Genomic DNA, 16,808 nt, shown 5'->3' on the forward strand with positions numbered 1-16,808 from the left:
CAAACTGAAAAGATCGAGTAGTAATAATAAAAAAGAAAGTATAGGGGCCAAATTAAGGTAGTGCTGGGGACACATGGGAAGGGGAGGGCGAGAGGGTCAACTGGTGAAGGCAAGTTTGAAGAGGTGGGTTTTGAGGGCCTGTTTAAATGTTGGCAGGGTGTTGGCCTGTCTGATGTGGTTGGGGAGGGCGTGCCAGAGGGACAGGGCTGAGGCTGAAAAGGCCCTATCACCCCAGGTGGTCCCCCATCATCCTGGTGATCTTGAGGGTGGTTTGGTCATCAAACCTGAGGCAACGGGAGGGGGTGTGGAGGGCGACGAGGTCGGCAAGGTAGGAGGGTAGTTTTGTACGGAATGGAATGAGGAACGCTATCAACCTCACGCCATTCCATTCAATTCATTACAATGAGTGCATCCTCCGATTTCTACCTTCGCCAGCCTCACCTGGTAATCTATAATAGACCAGATTGTGACTACTGGTGTCTAGTGATGTCTAATGTCTCTATGGGGTATAGTCATGTATATCATGTTCAGGCTGGAGGTAATAGGTATACCCCATGGGAGCAATTGCCCATATAGAGCACAGCAGGTAGTGTGTCCAATGCCCATAGGAGGTGGGAGATTACGCAGTGAGGAGCGCTGTTACTACTAGTGCTCTGTTCTCACAGCGAGGCTATTTTTAAAACGTCTAACCATGAGCCCAACACGTGAGACAGATCCCAGGGGATGCCACAGTGGCTTACAGTATTAGCATAAAGCATATACTACCTCCTCAAAGAATTGAGAGCATGACAACTGTACGCATTACTATTTCATGTTTTAGTGTACTTGAACGGCGAGGTACACAGTGAACGCTCGCAGTTGCTTAAAAACACTCATTCCATCCCATGATGCCTTTCTCTGAACGCAGTATTGCGTTGAGAGACAGTTCGTTGAGTGAGTTTCTTCATCAGAATCCACTACAACGAACGCTGTGAGAGCAGACTCTCAGCTCTAATACAGCTTACGTGTCGTTATTCTGGTATGAACATTTTGGATTATTTCAAAGACTGTTTTTTATGTGCAAAGACCCCTTCAAAAGCAATTACGGTTTCTATCAGCTTATCTATCTGGCTGAAAGACATTTTTCTCAGGTTTAAAGGTAATTTACCATGGTATCATCTTCTTCCTCATCACTGCCCTCAGCCAGGACCTCTAGTTTGGCTTTCAGTTTGGCCTTCTCCTTCTTCAGACGGTTGGCCTGAAGGGTGGCCAGGTAGTTCACTGCTGCAAACTCGATAAGCGCGGAGGCCACAAAGGCGAAACACACAGCGATGAACCAGTCCATGGCGGTGGCGTATGCGACCTTGGGCAAGGACTGGCGGGCACTGATGCTCAGGGTCGTCATGGTGAGCACCGTGGTGATGCCTGTCGGAACGGGGACGAGAGTCCAATTACGTAATGGACTCTTTGATTCAGCGTGTTTCTGTTTCACCAAGAATACACCTGATGTGTTATGATGAAAAGCACAAATGAAACACAGGCACATTTCTCCTTGTCCCGTTATAAACACTTCAGAGGTTGTGTCCAAAAAACACTAAAATCATGCCAAATCAGCAAATAACACGGCTCTACATTCAGGACAACTGACATGGCGTGAGCTTAGAATTATACGGTTCTATCTCCGTTTAGGGTAGTTCAGAGATATTGAGCGTCAAAGTTTTTACATTCCATTATGTTTTGTGAGATGGAACCTTTGTATTTTATGAATTACTAACTCAAAAATGTCAACATTTAAAAAAATAACACCACACAGGCATTAATAAACACCTAATGGATCAGATTATGTAAAAAAACTCAATTTTGACAAAAATGGAGATAGAACCTTATAATTCCAACGTCACGATGGGTTACACAAGACAGAAATCACTGGGCTGGTCTTATTGACGGCACCTGTAAGCAATTTCGTGGGGGAACTCAAAGCATTGTATGTTTTACATAGTTGGTCTAGCATTGTTGAGGAGCTAGCTTGTACTAAGCATTTCATTTGCACCATGTATGTCTGTATTCTGTGTATATGGTAAATAAACTTTGATTTGACTTGGTTCTTCAACATGCTAATATTACTGTACTCAAAATCATTATTTGGTGAAGGGTATTGAGGAGCACCCATTCAAACTCAGAGAGAGAGAGAGAGGAAACTAAGAGAGAGAGAGAGAGAGAGAGAGAGAGAGGAAACTAAGAGAGAGAGAGAGAGAGAGAGATAGGCAGAGAGAGAGAGAGAGGGTTGTTATACCAGCCACTGTGCGTGCCGGGACCGACTCCTTGTTGATCCAGAAGCAAACTTGCGACAGCACGACAACCATAATCAAGGGGATGTATGTTTGGATGAGGTAGTAGCCCAGCTTTCTTTGAAGATGAAAATTGACGGTCTTGACAGAGTAGTGACCTAAAACACAAACAGGGGGTGAGAGAGTGTCGTTGAGAGAGAACACATCTGTGGTACTGGGAGGATGACGGGAAACAAGAATGAACGCCCTTGTTCGCCCTTGAAATGGAAAAGCTGTTGAGATATACTCAGATTAGAGAAATATAGAGATATCTTACTACCCACGGGACTGGAATAGTCCTCTACCATGAGACAGCAGATCACAGAGGGAGAGAGAGAGAGAGAGAAAGAGAGAGAGAGAGAGAGAGAGAGAGAGAGAGAGAGAAAGAGAGAGAGAGAGAGAGAGAGAGAGAGAGAGAGAAAGAGAGAGAAAGAGAGAGGATATAGTTGTAGGGGAGAAGGGGGGAGGAGGAGAGGGAGAGGGAGTGAAAGCACACAATGTCTAAACATACACATACACACACACACACACAGTGACACACACACACACACACACACACACACACACACACACAATCTCTCTCTCTGTGTTAACTGGGCCATATCCCTATCTTTGGGAGTCTGCCTCATCCTCTCCCCACTGTTCCAGGGATGTGCTGGATCCTCAGCAGGGGAACCCTGCTCTAGATGCCTGTAAAAAGCTCCCCTCCCTCCAGTCCCTCTGGTCCTCCCTCCTACTGCTGTTGGTGCTCAGTAGGCTTTAAGCCTCACAGTTCTTTTTTTAAGGCCGACCACACGAATTAGGCTTGACCACTTAAGCATCTTAGATGGCCGCTCACAGAAATCTGTACTCTTACCGAGCGACTGTACTGAGCTACTATGGGGCAGTAATGGACACTATTAGAGACATTCAGGAAGACATATTTTTGGTCTGCCCTCATCTTTCTGATTCATTAGTTCATAATAGAATTTTAAATATGCAAATTACAAATATGCTTTCTGGGAGAGACCATACTAGGTCACTGAATTATTACATTTTTCCAAGCAGTAAAAACATCCAAAATAGCAAAGAATACAATGGCTATATTTCAACGTTATCACAAGTATGAGATATTCACAACATAAACAACTTATTTAGTGAGCCAGTTGTTTTGAATAGGATGATGTACAATAACTCTTACCTGTGTTAGACCTGAAAATCTCACTGGACAAGCTCTGCCCTACCAGATCGTACTGTAGCAGACTCATGGACTCTTTTGGACAGTCAACAGATGCCATGCCTTTCTTCCAGGTGAAGACGATCTCACTGCTTGTGTATGCATCTGCATATATGAACAGAATACATTTACATTATTCATATATATTACACATATATATATTATAACTCACAACTGCAGAAAATAACTGCAAACCGCACACAAACCGCAAAAAAAATCCATACTTACAGCTACCAAACTTGAGAGGACAAACATGCCCGTCCATGGGGAAGTCCATGAGATTCATCGGACACTCTGCACCGACTGTCAGTCTGATAAAGAAGTAATATAGATAGATGTAAGTTGATTGTCAACAGTATACAGTAGAACTGTGATTTCCAATGTCACAATGTTTTTTTTCATAGTCTTATCAACTGCCAAAAAGTGAACTCTCTGGTTGGTGTGTCCATCCTCTAAAGCAATGACTGTACTGTGACTTATTATTACACTTAGTATGATAATACTGTAGTGTAGAGGACAGGATGATAATGTAATTGATACTGTAGAGGACAGTATGGTAATGTATTGATACTGTAGAGGACAGTATGATCATGTATTAATACTGTAGAGGACAGTGTGATAATGTAGTAATACTATAGAGGACAGGATGATAATGTAGTAATACTATAGAGGACAGTATGATAATGTAGTAATACTATAGAGGACAGTGTGATAATGTAGTAATACTGTAGAGGGGAGAGTGATAATGTATTAATACTGTAGAGGACAGTATGATAATGTATTAATACTGTAGTGTAGAGGACAGTATGGTAATGTAGTAATACTGTAGTGGACAGGATGATAATGTAGTAATACTATAGAGGACAGTATGATAATGTAGTAATACTATAGAGGACAGTATGATAATGTAATTGATACTGTAGAGGACAGGACAGTATGATAATGTATTGATACTGTAGAGGACAGGACAGTATGATAATGTATTAATACTGTAGAGGACAGTATGATAATGTATTGATACTGTAGAGGACAGGACAGTATGATAATGTATTAATACTGTAGTGGACAGTATGAGAATGTATTAATACTGTAGAGGACAGTATGATAATGTATTGATACTGTAGAGGACAGGACAGTATGATAATGTATTAATACTGTAGAGGACAGTATGATAATGTATTGATACTGTAGAGGACAGGACAGTATGATAATGTATTAATACTGTAGAGGACAGTATGATAATGTATTGATACTGTAGAGGACAGGACAGTATGATAATGTATTAATACTGTAGTGGACAGTATGATAATGTATTAATACTGTAGAGGACAGTATGATAATGTATTGATACTGTAGAGGACAGGACAGTATGATAATGTATTGATACTGTAGAGGACAGGACAGTATGATAATGTATTGATACTATACTATAGAGGACAGTATGATAATGTATTGATACTGTAGAGGACAGTATGATAATGTATTGATACTATAGAGGACAGTATGATCATGTATTGATACTGTAGAGGACAGTATGATAATGTATTGATACTGTAGAGGACAGTATGATAATGTATTGATACTGTAGAGGACAGTATGATAATGTATTAATAGCGTATAGAGGACAGTATGGTCATGTACTGTACTTCATAGTGTAAAGGACAGTATGGTAATGTGCTGTACTTCATACTGTAGAGGACAGTATGGTAATGTATTGTACTTCATAGTGTAGAGGACCGTCCCGTTCTGCATGATGCGGAAGAGCTTGTTTGGTGTGGTCATGTTGTGAGCGATGGATTTCCTGGAGTTCCGAAAGAAAGTGTCAGGCGTCCAGATCTTATCCACCATCTTGTTGTTCAGACGCAGGATCTCAGTGTCGCCCTCGAACTTCAGCCTCTCGTCCACCCACATTTGGCGGAAGAACATATCCATTGTGTACTCCTGAGGTGGAAATATACACCAGAAAATACAGATCAGCTGGAAGGATCTAGATCTAGTATCCAGACCAAAGGAATCCAAACCACCATGACATGATAGATTTGATGATGTCACTGACTCACTGTAGACAATCAATAATTAATTCACTCTGGCATTCAGCTTGTTGGACACAATGCCATATTGATTTAGAGACTAAATGAAACTGTTTACAGTGTTGTCAAACTGATTTAATCGCATTAGAATGGTCTAATGGCAGTTTGCCCATAAGGCAGCGGTGGGTATTGAAGCTCAGCCATCACCCATAGCTAATTAATGAACTGTACACATAATATGCTGTCTATAAACAGAGGCATGATATTGTGTTTGCATCTGAGTATGTTCAGCACCTTACCATTTCAACATCTGAAACGGGTCCAAAGCTAGTGACAAAGATATCTGTTTTCACTTCTGTGATATGACCTGGGGATACACACACGTGTACAAATAGCTGACGTCTGCATTGTTCTACATTTATCAGTTAATTCACTTTTACAGAAACACAGATAGAAAGCCACTATGGAATCTACAATAGCCTGAACTTGGATTCCTATGGGGAATGGTTGCTCTGGTAGGCCTACAATATGAATTGTCCTTCCTAAACAGATAATTAAAATAATTAAACTATAATTAAACATAGTAACTACTTGATTAGGAAGGAAAAAATGTGTTGGTCTATCCAATGTAATTATGATACAATTACTCATTCAATGCTAATCGCCTATTATAACATAGAATGTAATGGCACCTCCAGATCCAGGTCGCAACCTGTTGTCATAGCCGTCGAGTAGCCGATCCAAAATCAGAGTAATGTTATCTGCGTTTCCATACACATTCCCAACACTGAAAAGAAAAATGAATAAATAGACTTCTTTATTGATATGACATAAAGATATACATAAATGCTCTAAAGTGAAAATCACTGACAAAAATGTAAATAATACATATTAAAAAGATTACCCACCAGGTCAAGAAGACTAAAAAGAGAGTCAGAAGATCCATCCTTGGCAGTTAGCAAGTGTATCCTTTCCCTATCAACTATTTCATTCACTCATGTTTGATATTACAATTGAAATAAACATTGCATTGCGTTAATGACGCCTTTCTCTGTCCTACCTGACTCTAAACTGAGTGACTTTTTAGCATGAGGATTTGGAGAGTAATCGAATTAGGAGATTAGTAGAAATCCACCATGTTAGTCTATGTTTAGACACTTGTTGAGGAAAGAGTGACAATTACACAAAAGCAGGGAAATGATGTAACAATTTGAAGTAACCGGACCCATGAGAGGCTATGATCATTCAGAGGTTAAATAACATCTCCTCCGTTTAAATCGATGGAATATTTGTAACAATGTAACTCGATTTAGTTTCCAGGGATGTGCTGGATCCTGACGTTGTGCTTGACGATTCCTGACGTTGTGCTTCCTGCTTCCGTTCAGCAGGTGGCGCTGTGTGCTGCCATTCACTTTAGAACCACCAAGAAACCACCATCAAATAAGTATCCCAACGACAGGGCGAAGCTGAGCATATCAAGGCATATCTTTCTGAATGTTTTTGAATGAACTTATTCAGAGAGTTAGTTAGCTAATATGGTTTCTATCGTATTGTGCTACAGACGAAGAGGATGAAATCATAATTTCACTGAGTTTCTAACTAGTTAGTTCGTTCGTTAGTTATCTAGAACTAGCTATCAGTATCGTCACTGGATCGGAGCAGGCGTGAGAGGAGAGAATGTCAGTCCACTTCGAGGAGAGGAGTGGTGTCATCCCATGTCCAACACCCTGGGGGGTCTGGTACCAGACGATGGAGGAGGTCTTTGTCGAGGTCAATGTACCACATGGGACGTCTGGCAAAGAAGTCAAATGTAATCTCACCAGCAAATATATCGAACTTCATGTCAGAGGACAAGAAATGATCAAGGTATGCATCTAGCTGGCTAGTTAGCTATGCTAACTGTCAAAACAAACCTAGCAATCAACGGCAGTTCCAAGTACATTTTTTATAAGTTATAAAAATGAGTTACTCAGATTGACAAACGCTACATACTGTTGCTGTTAAAGATAAGAGGGCGTGAATGCAAATGTATGTTGTCCTTCCTTTACAATCCTTTTTCTTGTGTTTCCAGGGGAAGTTATTTGGCACAACTGTTTCTGATGAAGGAACGTGGACTTTGGGTGGGTTGTTAGTGTTGATTGCTTGTTCATTCAAACAACATAATGGATGTTCATGCCTCATGATCTTTCGATAGATTAAGTCCTTTCCCCCTCTACACGTCTTCCAGAGGACAAGTGTCTGATCCGCATCATCCTGATGAAGACCAACAGGGAAGCAGGGAACTGCTGGGTGTCCCTGCTGGAGGGAGAGTACTGTGCAGATGCATGGGTGCAGGACCAGATGCAGAGGAAGCTGACGCTGGAGAGGTTCCATAGAGAGGTAGGTAGTAGGATGATTGGTTAAAAGTGGCGTCCCGTCTGTAATTCCTCAGCTCTTATCATCTACACAGAGGTGAAGTGTCGCTGGAAAGATTTGAAGCACAAAGGTCCTTTAAAGACCGTTAGGTAATGAACTGAAGGAGCAGTGTGGAAGCTTTCAGGAAACTCATTGCCTAAACGGGTGATGGCATATGATATCCCCTGGTGGATTTTCAAAGATCCTCCCTGCTTTCATCTTTGCATTTCAGAGATAATTGTCAATGAGACAGTTTTGCTCTTGTGACTTAAGGGTCACCTGAGTATGAAAGTAACATACAGGTGCATCTAAAAAAAAAATAGACTATTGTGGAAAAGTTCGTTATTTTCCGTAATTTAATTCAAAAAGCGACATTTTCATTACACATAATGTGAAATATTTAAAGCATTTGTTGTTTGAATGTTGATGATTACGGCTTACAGCTCATGAACATATTAGAATTTTACATAAGACCAATCAAAAAAGGGATTTATAATACAGAAATGTTGAGCTTCTGAAAAGTATGTTAATTGATGTACCGGTACTCAATACTTGGTCAGGGCTCCTTTTGCACGAATTACTGCATCAATGCGGCGCGGCATGGAGGCAATCAGTCTGTGGCACTGCTGAGGTGTTATGGAAGCCCGGGTTGCTTTGATAGCAGCCTTCAGCTCGTCTGCATTGTTGGGTCTGGTGTCTCTCATCTTACCCCAATACCCCACATATTCTCTATGGGGTTCAGGTCAGGCGAGTTGGCTGGCCAATCAAGCACAGTAATGCCATGGTAATTAAGCCAGTTACTAGTAGCTTTGGCACTGTGGGCAGGTGCCAAGTCCTGCTGGAAAATGAAATCAGCATCTCCATAAAGCTTGTCAGCAGACGGAAGCATGACATGCTCTAAGATCTCCTGGTAGATAGCTGCGTTGACAAAACACAGTGGACCAACACCAGCAGATGACATGGCACCCCAAATCATCAGTCTGTGGAAACTTCACACTGGACTTCAAGCAACTTGGATTCTGTGCCTCTCCATTCTTCCTCCAGACTCTGGGACCTTGATTTCCAAATGAAATGCAACATTTGCCACAGGCTGATTGCCTCCATGCTACACTGCATTGATGCAGTAATTCGTGCAAAAGGAGCCCCAACCATGTATTGAATGCATAAATGAACATTTTTCAGAAGGTTGACATTTCTGTATTATAAATCCTTTTTTTGACTTATGTAATACTCCAATATTTTGAGATACGCTGTAAGCCGTAATCATCAACATTAAAAAAAGTTCCTTCACTTTGTGTAATGAATCTAGAATATATGAAAGTTTCACTATTTGAAAGAAATTATGGAAAAGATTGAACTTTTCCACGATATTAACATGTTTTGAGATGCACCTGCATTTAAAAAAATATAGGCATTGAAATGTTGTATTATTGTTGTAATCAATTATGCTGTTTCTCCCTCACAAACAGAATCCTGGGTTTGACTTCAGCGGTGCAGAGATCTCTGGGAATTTTGCGGGTGGTGGGCCAGACTTCTCCAACTTACAGAAGTGACATGAACAGAGGTGTTTAAAATCAAGAGAGACTTGCTTTGTGCTAGACCAAACCTCAAGGACACTGTTCCGGCTGACCCAAGGCCAAGGATTAAAAACACCCTGGATGAGAATGAATGAATGGTCTTTATTGTCATTGATATAGTACAGGTACCAAACAACAAAATTTGGGAGGGGGGGCTCCCCTGGTGCTAGGAAAAAAAAAATACATAAAGGGAAAGGAGCTGGTTTACATAAATAAAGGCTATGTACACTATCCACTATACTATACTATACACATAAAACACTGTGCTGTACTCCCTGAAACTCCCTTTGACAGCGGGGCGAGAGAATAGTTCTACCCGGGAATTCGCTCCGCGCTGTGTCGACCGTGATAGGAGTGTAGTATCGACACCATTCAAATGGTTTTGGATTCCCTGTCCTCTCCCCTATCCGGACACGTTTGAATTGTTATCCTAACCCACGGTAAATCAGTTATTAACCCGCAAAGGGTGCCTCCGGGCACCGTCTTTGCCCGTGAATAACACCGGCTATGAAGGTGGTACAATCACAATACTCCTTTGCTAACTTCACCATCGGTATACGGTAATTTTGAGCCCTTAACCACCGCGCTGACACCCCGAGAAGATATGCTTTTAACCGTAAACTCAATGAACCGGGAGTTCACCCGCTGCTCTAAGCAGCACCGCTTGCTGCTGGTACAAGGACGATTGAAATGTCCTGGAACCTTCTCAAAGCATAACTAGGCTTGGTTGTCAACTGAAAGCCATAACATACAAGCTTACAACCTGCCTTTTCTTTATGCCCTGTGTTGTTATGGTTTTATTTTGCCACGCCTTTATTTTCATTATAGAATGCATAGCCATAATTCTGATAGGTGGTAGTATGGAATGTTTTTGTGAAATTATAATAAACCTTTGAAAGTTGTGTTGATGTATGTGCAGTAAAACATTGAAGGCAACCCAGAGAAAGCTTTTCAATAGCATTTTATTGAAAGGTCCACGTACGTAGGTTAACCAGATAGTTAATTTATGTCCAAACTTTATTTCAAGTTTAAAACAACAAATAGTTTATTTATCAAATCAATGGTGGGGACAAGAGTCTCAGCACTAGTCAAAACACTAAAATGCAAAACCATATGGCTTACATCTACTCCGTACATATCAGTGACTTCAGTGTGAATATTAGTGTTAAACAGTCTATTCATTGGGGGTGCTTGTTCTAAGGTTAAACATTCTAGAAAGTAGTCAATTTGCAATAGGGAAACCCATCTGTAACCGTTGTTAGTAAATACATTAATGTTTCAGCTCAAAGAGCATTGCTATCCTGCAAGCTAAAACCATACATGATCAGGATCACTAGTTTCATCACATCACTGAGGAAACCACAACACCCTCACAGTATCAAAAAAAGAAAAGAAAAAGTTGTCATCACCTTGGGTAGTGAGTGTGCATTTAGGACAGTTCAGCGACCTAGGGTGGGAGTTAAGGGTTTTGGGCCCGATTACTTGGTTCCATTTTTTTGTCAATTCACAAAACCCTTCTCCCTCCTCTTCCACATAGTGGACTGAGGACCTAGGTGGTTCTATACTTCATTGCTTAAAACCAGCAACCAGCACCAGAGAATACCAGAGTATCATGGCACCGATTCTAATAAGAACATACTGTACACTTCAACCAGGAAGGACAACCTTCACTAGGCAGCAGATAAACCCACTTTTGACTGGAAAATGACACCGAGCCAACGAAGCAGATGTAATAAATAGTGAGCTTATTCAAAGTACCAACACACAAAAAACAATAGGATAAAACAAACAAAAAGCTTTCGGCTCTCCTTAAAGAACGGCATCATCAATAATGCTGTTCTGTAAGGAAATGCATGGTGGTAGAGGTGGGTGGCCATATGAACAGATGGTCACAGCAAGCAAAAGAAAAACAAACATGTTATTTCTCAGGGGGGAAGAGGTGGTCTACTTCTCCTTTGGCATGTGGTCACCCACCCCCATGTTTTAGCAAACAGACTCTGGAATTGTGGGAAGGTGGGCGATCTTGTAATAGCTGTGTTTTAACTGCCGTGCCGTCCTTCCAGAGATGATCCAGCGGAGCTTCTGACGATTGGGCTTGGAGCATTTGGTTGTAGAATACTCAATCAGGCACTTGGCAGCCAGCTCCCTGACACAGACCAGGTCCCCATCTCTGATCTGAACAAGCAGAAAACAGTCATAATTATCATTCAACATTGGCATCACATCAAAAGAGCATATTATTTCAAATCTATTTTAAATGTAGTTGACACTCTTAAGACTGAGCACTCCATCAAAACAATCCTGTGAGCGTTCCCAGAGATTAAACCCAACGTCTCAGGTGTCTTGATTAATGATTAACTTCGTCTACATTTTCCCTGAACCCTTGCATTAGGCAACCGGTTGCGCAATGGCCTCGGGAGCCCATGGAGAGCAAAGCTCCACCCCACAGCTGACAGCTTAGAACACTTCACTCCTGTTGAGTATCTAGTTACCACAAACACATACATGGGAGTGAAATGACACTACCACAGACACGTACACAGGAGTGAAATGACACTACCACAGAGACGTACACAGGAGTGATATGACACTGGACGGACACTCACACTCAGAAGCTGTTGGAGACTCTGAAGTGCTTCGGTCAGCTCGTCGACGTAATCGTGGTCATGCTGCTCCAGGATCTCCAGTGCCAACAACGCCAGGGCGAGTAGAGAGGGCTGGAGAGACAGAGACAAACGTTAGCTTTAGTTTTTTTTTTTTGTCTACGTGTCCGTGAATTGTAATTTAACTGTCCAATCCTCATCTTCCCTCCCCCCACCACCACTCTATCAAACAGGCCTGAATCCATGACGTCATAGCATAACAAATGCTGCACTATGTTTACCAGGAAGGTTGCTAAATTAATTCACTCTGTAGCCTACCTTCACTTTGGAGAAAACGAAGGAACAGTGGCAGGCTTTCAGCTGAGCCTCGAGTCTCTCAATGCTCAGGATCTTCTTGCTAAGGAGATAAAATAATAGGGTGTTTATTATTGTCTCAATAACTATGCTTGTCTAACCCTCCATTTCCACGGTATCAATCTACTAATCAATACAAAAAAAGTATTCCATCAACATCGCTTAAGGAAAATACAGGTTTCTTTTTGATAAGTCTCACGAGGCTTGTCAAAATAAGCCTGTATTCTATAATAAGTCTCATACTTATATGAGACTTATATAATAATAAGTCTTATTACCTAGACTTTCCTTTAGCGACGTTGATGGAACGGTCTAGTTTGTGTTGTGGTGTCCCTCTTACCCCTCTGTATCCATGTTCTCCTGGATGTGACTGTGGAGGAGCCGGAGGAAGTGAAGGGCGGTGGGAGCCTTCACCTTCCAGTACAGCTTCTCCAGGATGATCTTCTCCATCCTCATCATGTCCGACACGGTGAAGCGGTTCTGGCTGATGCGGATCAGGTCGTTGGCCATGGGGACGTTCTTCTCTTCCTCTGAGGACTTCACGGCGATGTAGAAACAGCACAGCCCTACGCAAGACAGGTGCTTTGGTTGAATCTGGAGATTTTGTCAAAAGAAAGGAGTGATGTAAGTTTAGTTGGTTGATGGTTTTATGTACGAAACTCTTGCATATTTTTGTTGCCTTATTCACCTAAATGAACATTCATGAAAATATCTTAATGTTATTATCTAATCAAATTAACAGGTGCAGGCCTTACCTTCATCACAGCGAGGAAGCGGTCCAGTATGCTGACAGCGAGGGAGAAAGTCTCTGCACTGAAGCCAAAGAACCTGGTCAGAGAGAGAAGGTCTTTCACCTCAAACTCACGCAGGCGTACAGTCATCCTCAGCCCGTTGTCATTGGCCCCCTCGATGAGCCTCAGGCCGCTCAGTTTGGGCTGGTACCGGGACTCCTTGTCCATCAAAGCCTTCAGCTGAACTCCAAAGGGCAAAGCCCCCGGTCCTGTCACTGTGTCAATCATCTGTGGAGGGGGAAGGAAAGAATACATCATTGACTTTATATCTAATACGCAGGAAGTTTAATTGGGGACTTCACTTGAAGGTCAAAAAGTTATTAAATCAGATGTATTGGGAACATGTATGCCCTACTCTGCGCATCAACATTGCTGTCCAATTCCCGACTCCTACCATAATCCTCCAACCATGATAACTAGAGTTGTCATATAACTGGATTGAACTGGTATCAATGAACGAGTGGCAACAACTTGTCTGGACATGTCTACAATGTGGATGACAATCTAATATACTAACCTATACGGTTATATACTTAATTCCAAATGGAAATCATTTGTTTTCGGTTTATATTTACCAGAATTAGCCTGTTAGAATAAACGAACTTTTCAGCCCTGACTAGAGTGAGGGACTAGGCCCCGTGCGTCATTACATAGCCAGCGTGAGGCTGCGTCATGTCTGGACATGTTCTCTGCCATAGAGGCCAATGGAGTTTTACAAACCGTTGTTTTCTTAACAAACAAAAACTACAAAGTATCCAGAAGTAACACATATACCCTTTCTTTAACACATGTTTCTATAATATAACGTAGATATATATTTGCAACTAAAAACACATAATTTGTTTAGTAACCTAGGCTGTAATACCGCAGACATTGGCAAAAAAAAAAAGGCAAATAGCATGTGGGGTACGCGATCAAGCTAAATGCTCAATATCATTGGAAGACATGGAACAACTTCATTTACCTTAGGTCTATGGGTTTAACATTAGCCTATATAACAGTTTTAAATCACGAAAAATAATGAGAGCACTTACCTTTTCGAAAATATGAACGTTGACGCGGTTGCAGTGGGAAAGTATCCGAGCGATTGTAGTTGTGTTAAAAAAATATATAGGTTTCAGAAAATAAAAAGTGATATAGTGTCAGTATGAACTTTCAATCAAAAAGCTTTAAGCAAACGTAAATTTCCGACTGTGCACACCCCTTACCCTCGGCGTAAGGCGATGATGAAAGGGTTCCTGGGGTATTAATACTGGCTCAGACTATGCCCAAACATAGCAGTATTTTATTGGCCACTGGCGGTACGACGCTCCCTGCTCTTGACACTTTTATTCGACGATAACCCATCAATCAACACCCCAGCCCCGCCTTTGGCAGTCGTCAGCGATGGGAGGGGCTAGTTTCCTAACCCCCAACGAGAAAAAAAGGTTGAAAGGGTTAAGGGCACGGCCCCCCGCCCCCCCTCTCCCTCAGTGTGATTGAATGAATGAATGAATGAATGAATGGTCTTTATTGTCATTTATATAGTACAGGTACCATACAACGAAATTTGGGAGGGGGGGGGCTCCCCTGGTGCTAGGAAAAAAATACAAAAAACAAGAAGGGAAAAAGAGCTGGTTTACATAAAATAAAGGCTATGTACACTATCCACTATATACTATACTATACGAATAAAACACTGAGCTGTACTCTATGCTATGCTATAAATATCCTAACATTTCCTATCTCTGAACCTTATGTACCCGAGGGTTGTCATATTGCACATAGTATTATTGCACATTCATTTAAAGTGTCGCAGTTTGCAGGTTTGAAATGTTCACAGTTGTGTTGTGCAGTAGTAGTAGCCTACAGTTTTCCATCACTCACAGTTTGGCATTATGATAATAGGCGAACACACCTGACCTGCATGGCGGTTGGATCTCACATACATGATTGAATCAAAGTAAGAAACACAAAATTAAATGTCACAAACAAAGTAAACGAATCAAATCAAACGTGGAATTGTAGTCATCTCTTGATTAACAAATGAATGAATGGAATAAGAAACTTGAGCTGCTGTTGGTATAATTTTGTAACCCAGTGAATCTTTGTTATTTTTTATATGATTGATATTTCTACAAATCACAACATTTGTTTTGACATTTCGTTAATACATTTACATACTTGCACATTAGTGTGCAACTTTTAAGAAAATGCATGATTATTTACAGGTCAGTCTGTAAGCGTTTGGCATGTTATTCAAGTGGTACTGTACACCTGTTTCTGGAACAGTCTCGAAGGTCCATGGTCGTAGTGCCGTGGGGTTTCCACAGAGCGCAATGGCTTAGGGCCAGGCCATCATAATATTGGATATATAAAATAGACTCTTCAAGGCGCCATGCATAAAACACAAACCTCGATGAGGTCCTTTTTAAGGACATCAATGATTCAACTAATCAGGACATTCAGGTATATAGATGTTTTTCATGTTTAGCGTCATTGGTAAAACTTTTTGTTAAGTGTGCTGTGGGGTTACTAAAAGGTGCTTTATTGCTCTAATCCTGTGTGCACTGACAAACAATTTGTGCACAAAGTGATAGAACAAGTACACATTTTGGTACTCCAAGTCACACCCTTTCATAAATTGGGATATTGCTGCTTCTAACTGATAAAACATCTATAAGATTTAACTAAACTAACTGGTATCTTTACACGCCCACCCCAAAAGTGATACCATAATGTTACCATGTCGTTAATATGACAATACCGTTTTTTCTGTAAGAAGACATTGTTAAATGTTGGATAAATCAAACAATCCTTCAAGATTTGCACATACAGTACAAACCAATCCTGTTAAGTAGGCTACAGCACTAATCACATTCATTACTTCAGCAATCATTTGATCTTAGTTTAGTTTAGTTTATTTATTTAGCACACAAGAGATTGTGCAAGGAGGGAACGAAGCCCAGAAGGCTTGTACATAGTTCCACTCCCGTCAATATCTATGTTTCAAATAAACATCAAGGAACACTTAATGCATGTCAATAATGTCAATGTCAATAATCTCATGATCTCATCACACATTATGTTGAATAAAGTGCTTATACTTTATAAACTGACAACCCAAACAACCTCTTGCAGTAGCACCCTGTCAAAAATCTTACATTACAATTTCACAGTGCAGACATAATGTCACAAGTCAAGGGCAATAAATATAACTGTAATTTAGACAACAGCATGGAAAGCACATTCAATAACAAAACACTAGGATTTGATAGTTTTAATCTGAGCATTTGTGGAGGACATGTCTATCAAATGCCATGCATAAACCATGCTACCGAGCACCTGCTTATTGAACAGCATTTGAAAAAGACACCAAGTTAGTTTGGACGGCTTGGAAGACTGAAGGGAGCTCACTTGCAGGGTTCTGGATGGACGTAAGCACAGCACAGCCAGGGTTTTAGAAAAATGTATAGCTTCACTGTAAAAAAAAAATGGTAAGCTCAATCATTAATTGTCAAAAGGTAACAGCGATCCTTTGACGTGGTAGAAAGTCTT

General features: G+C 41.1%; 3 protein-coding genes across 3 annotated transcripts in view; 1 reads left to right on the forward strand and 2 right to left on the reverse strand.

Moving 5' to 3' along the window:
- gabra6a (gamma-aminobutyric acid type A receptor subunit alpha6a) overlaps positions 1–6,498 on the reverse strand; it is a gene marked incomplete at both ends in the record, with an annotated part of 7,700 nt that extends 1,202 nt beyond the window's left edge. Inside the window, 8 exons of the mRNA XM_080527040.1 lie at positions 1,148–1,404; positions 2,273–2,425; positions 3,487–3,627; positions 3,751–3,833; positions 5,243–5,463; positions 5,852–5,919; positions 6,245–6,339; positions 6,461–6,498. Coding sequence (XP_080383166.1) covers positions 1,148–1,404; positions 2,273–2,425; positions 3,487–3,627; positions 3,751–3,833; positions 5,243–5,463; positions 5,852–5,919; positions 6,245–6,339; positions 6,461–6,498 — 1,056 coding nt within the window. The remainder of the gene's footprint in view (positions 1–1,147; positions 1,405–2,272; positions 2,426–3,486; positions 3,628–3,750; positions 3,834–5,242; positions 5,464–5,851; positions 5,920–6,244; positions 6,340–6,460) is intronic.
- A 510-nt stretch (positions 6,499–7,008) lies between these two features.
- On the forward strand, positions 7,009–10,426 carry nudcd2 (NudC domain containing 2). Its single transcript, XM_080527858.1, has 4 exons — positions 7,009–7,418; positions 7,624–7,672; positions 7,780–7,931; positions 9,416–10,426. Exons 1-4 carry the CDS (start codon positions 7,230–7,232, stop codon positions 9,497–9,499), a joined length of 474 nt encoding a protein of 157 aa, XP_080383984.1. The 5' UTR covers positions 7,009–7,229; the 3' UTR covers positions 9,500–10,426.
- Positions 10,427–10,467: 41 nt separating this feature from the next.
- Positions 10,468–14,500, reverse strand: ccng1 (cyclin G1). Its single transcript, XM_080525282.1, has 6 exons — positions 14,306–14,500; positions 13,236–13,499; positions 12,821–13,074; positions 12,445–12,523; positions 12,130–12,240; positions 10,468–11,698 (listed from the first exon to the last, which is right to left on the reverse strand). The coding sequence occupies exons 2-6, from the start codon at positions 13,497–13,499 to the stop codon at positions 11,507–11,509; spliced, it is 900 nt and encodes a 299-aa protein (XP_080381408.1). The 5' UTR covers positions 14,306–14,500; the 3' UTR covers positions 10,468–11,506.
- Between the last annotated feature and the right edge of the window lie 2,308 nt (positions 14,501–16,808).

This window comes from Nansenia antarctica, assembly GCF_963989245.1.
Source record: "Nansenia antarctica genome assembly, chromosome: 3".
NCBI lineage: Eukaryota > Metazoa > Chordata > Actinopteri > Argentiniformes > Microstomatidae > Nansenia > Nansenia antarctica.

Excerpts from the sequence above, each read along its gene's own strand:
- nudcd2 (XM_080527858.1), top strand. The coding sequence starts at position 7,230 with ATGTCAGTCCACTTCGAGGAGAGGAGTGGTGTCATCCCATGTCCAACA. Across the intron at positions 7,419-7,623 it reads GAGGACAAGAAATGATCAAG|GGGAAGTTATTTGGCACAAC; the intron begins GTATGCATCTAG and ends TTGTGTTTCCAG. Across the intron at positions 7,932-9,415 it reads TGGAGAGGTTCCATAGAGAG|AATCCTGGGTTTGACTTCAG; the intron begins GTAGGTAGTAGG and ends CCTCACAAACAG.
- ccng1 (XM_080525282.1), bottom strand. The coding sequence starts at position 13,499 with ATGATTGACACAGTGACAGGACCGGGGGCTTTGCCCTTTGGAGTTCAG. Across the intron at positions 13,075-13,235 it reads GCTTCCTCGCTGTGATGAAG|ATTCAACCAAAGCACCTGTC; the intron begins GTAAGGCCTGCA and ends CAAAATCTCCAG. Across the intron at positions 12,241-12,444 it reads TCGTTTTCTCCAAAGTGAAG|CCCTCTCTACTCGCCCTGGC; the intron begins GTAGGCTACAGA and ends CTGTCTCTCCAG.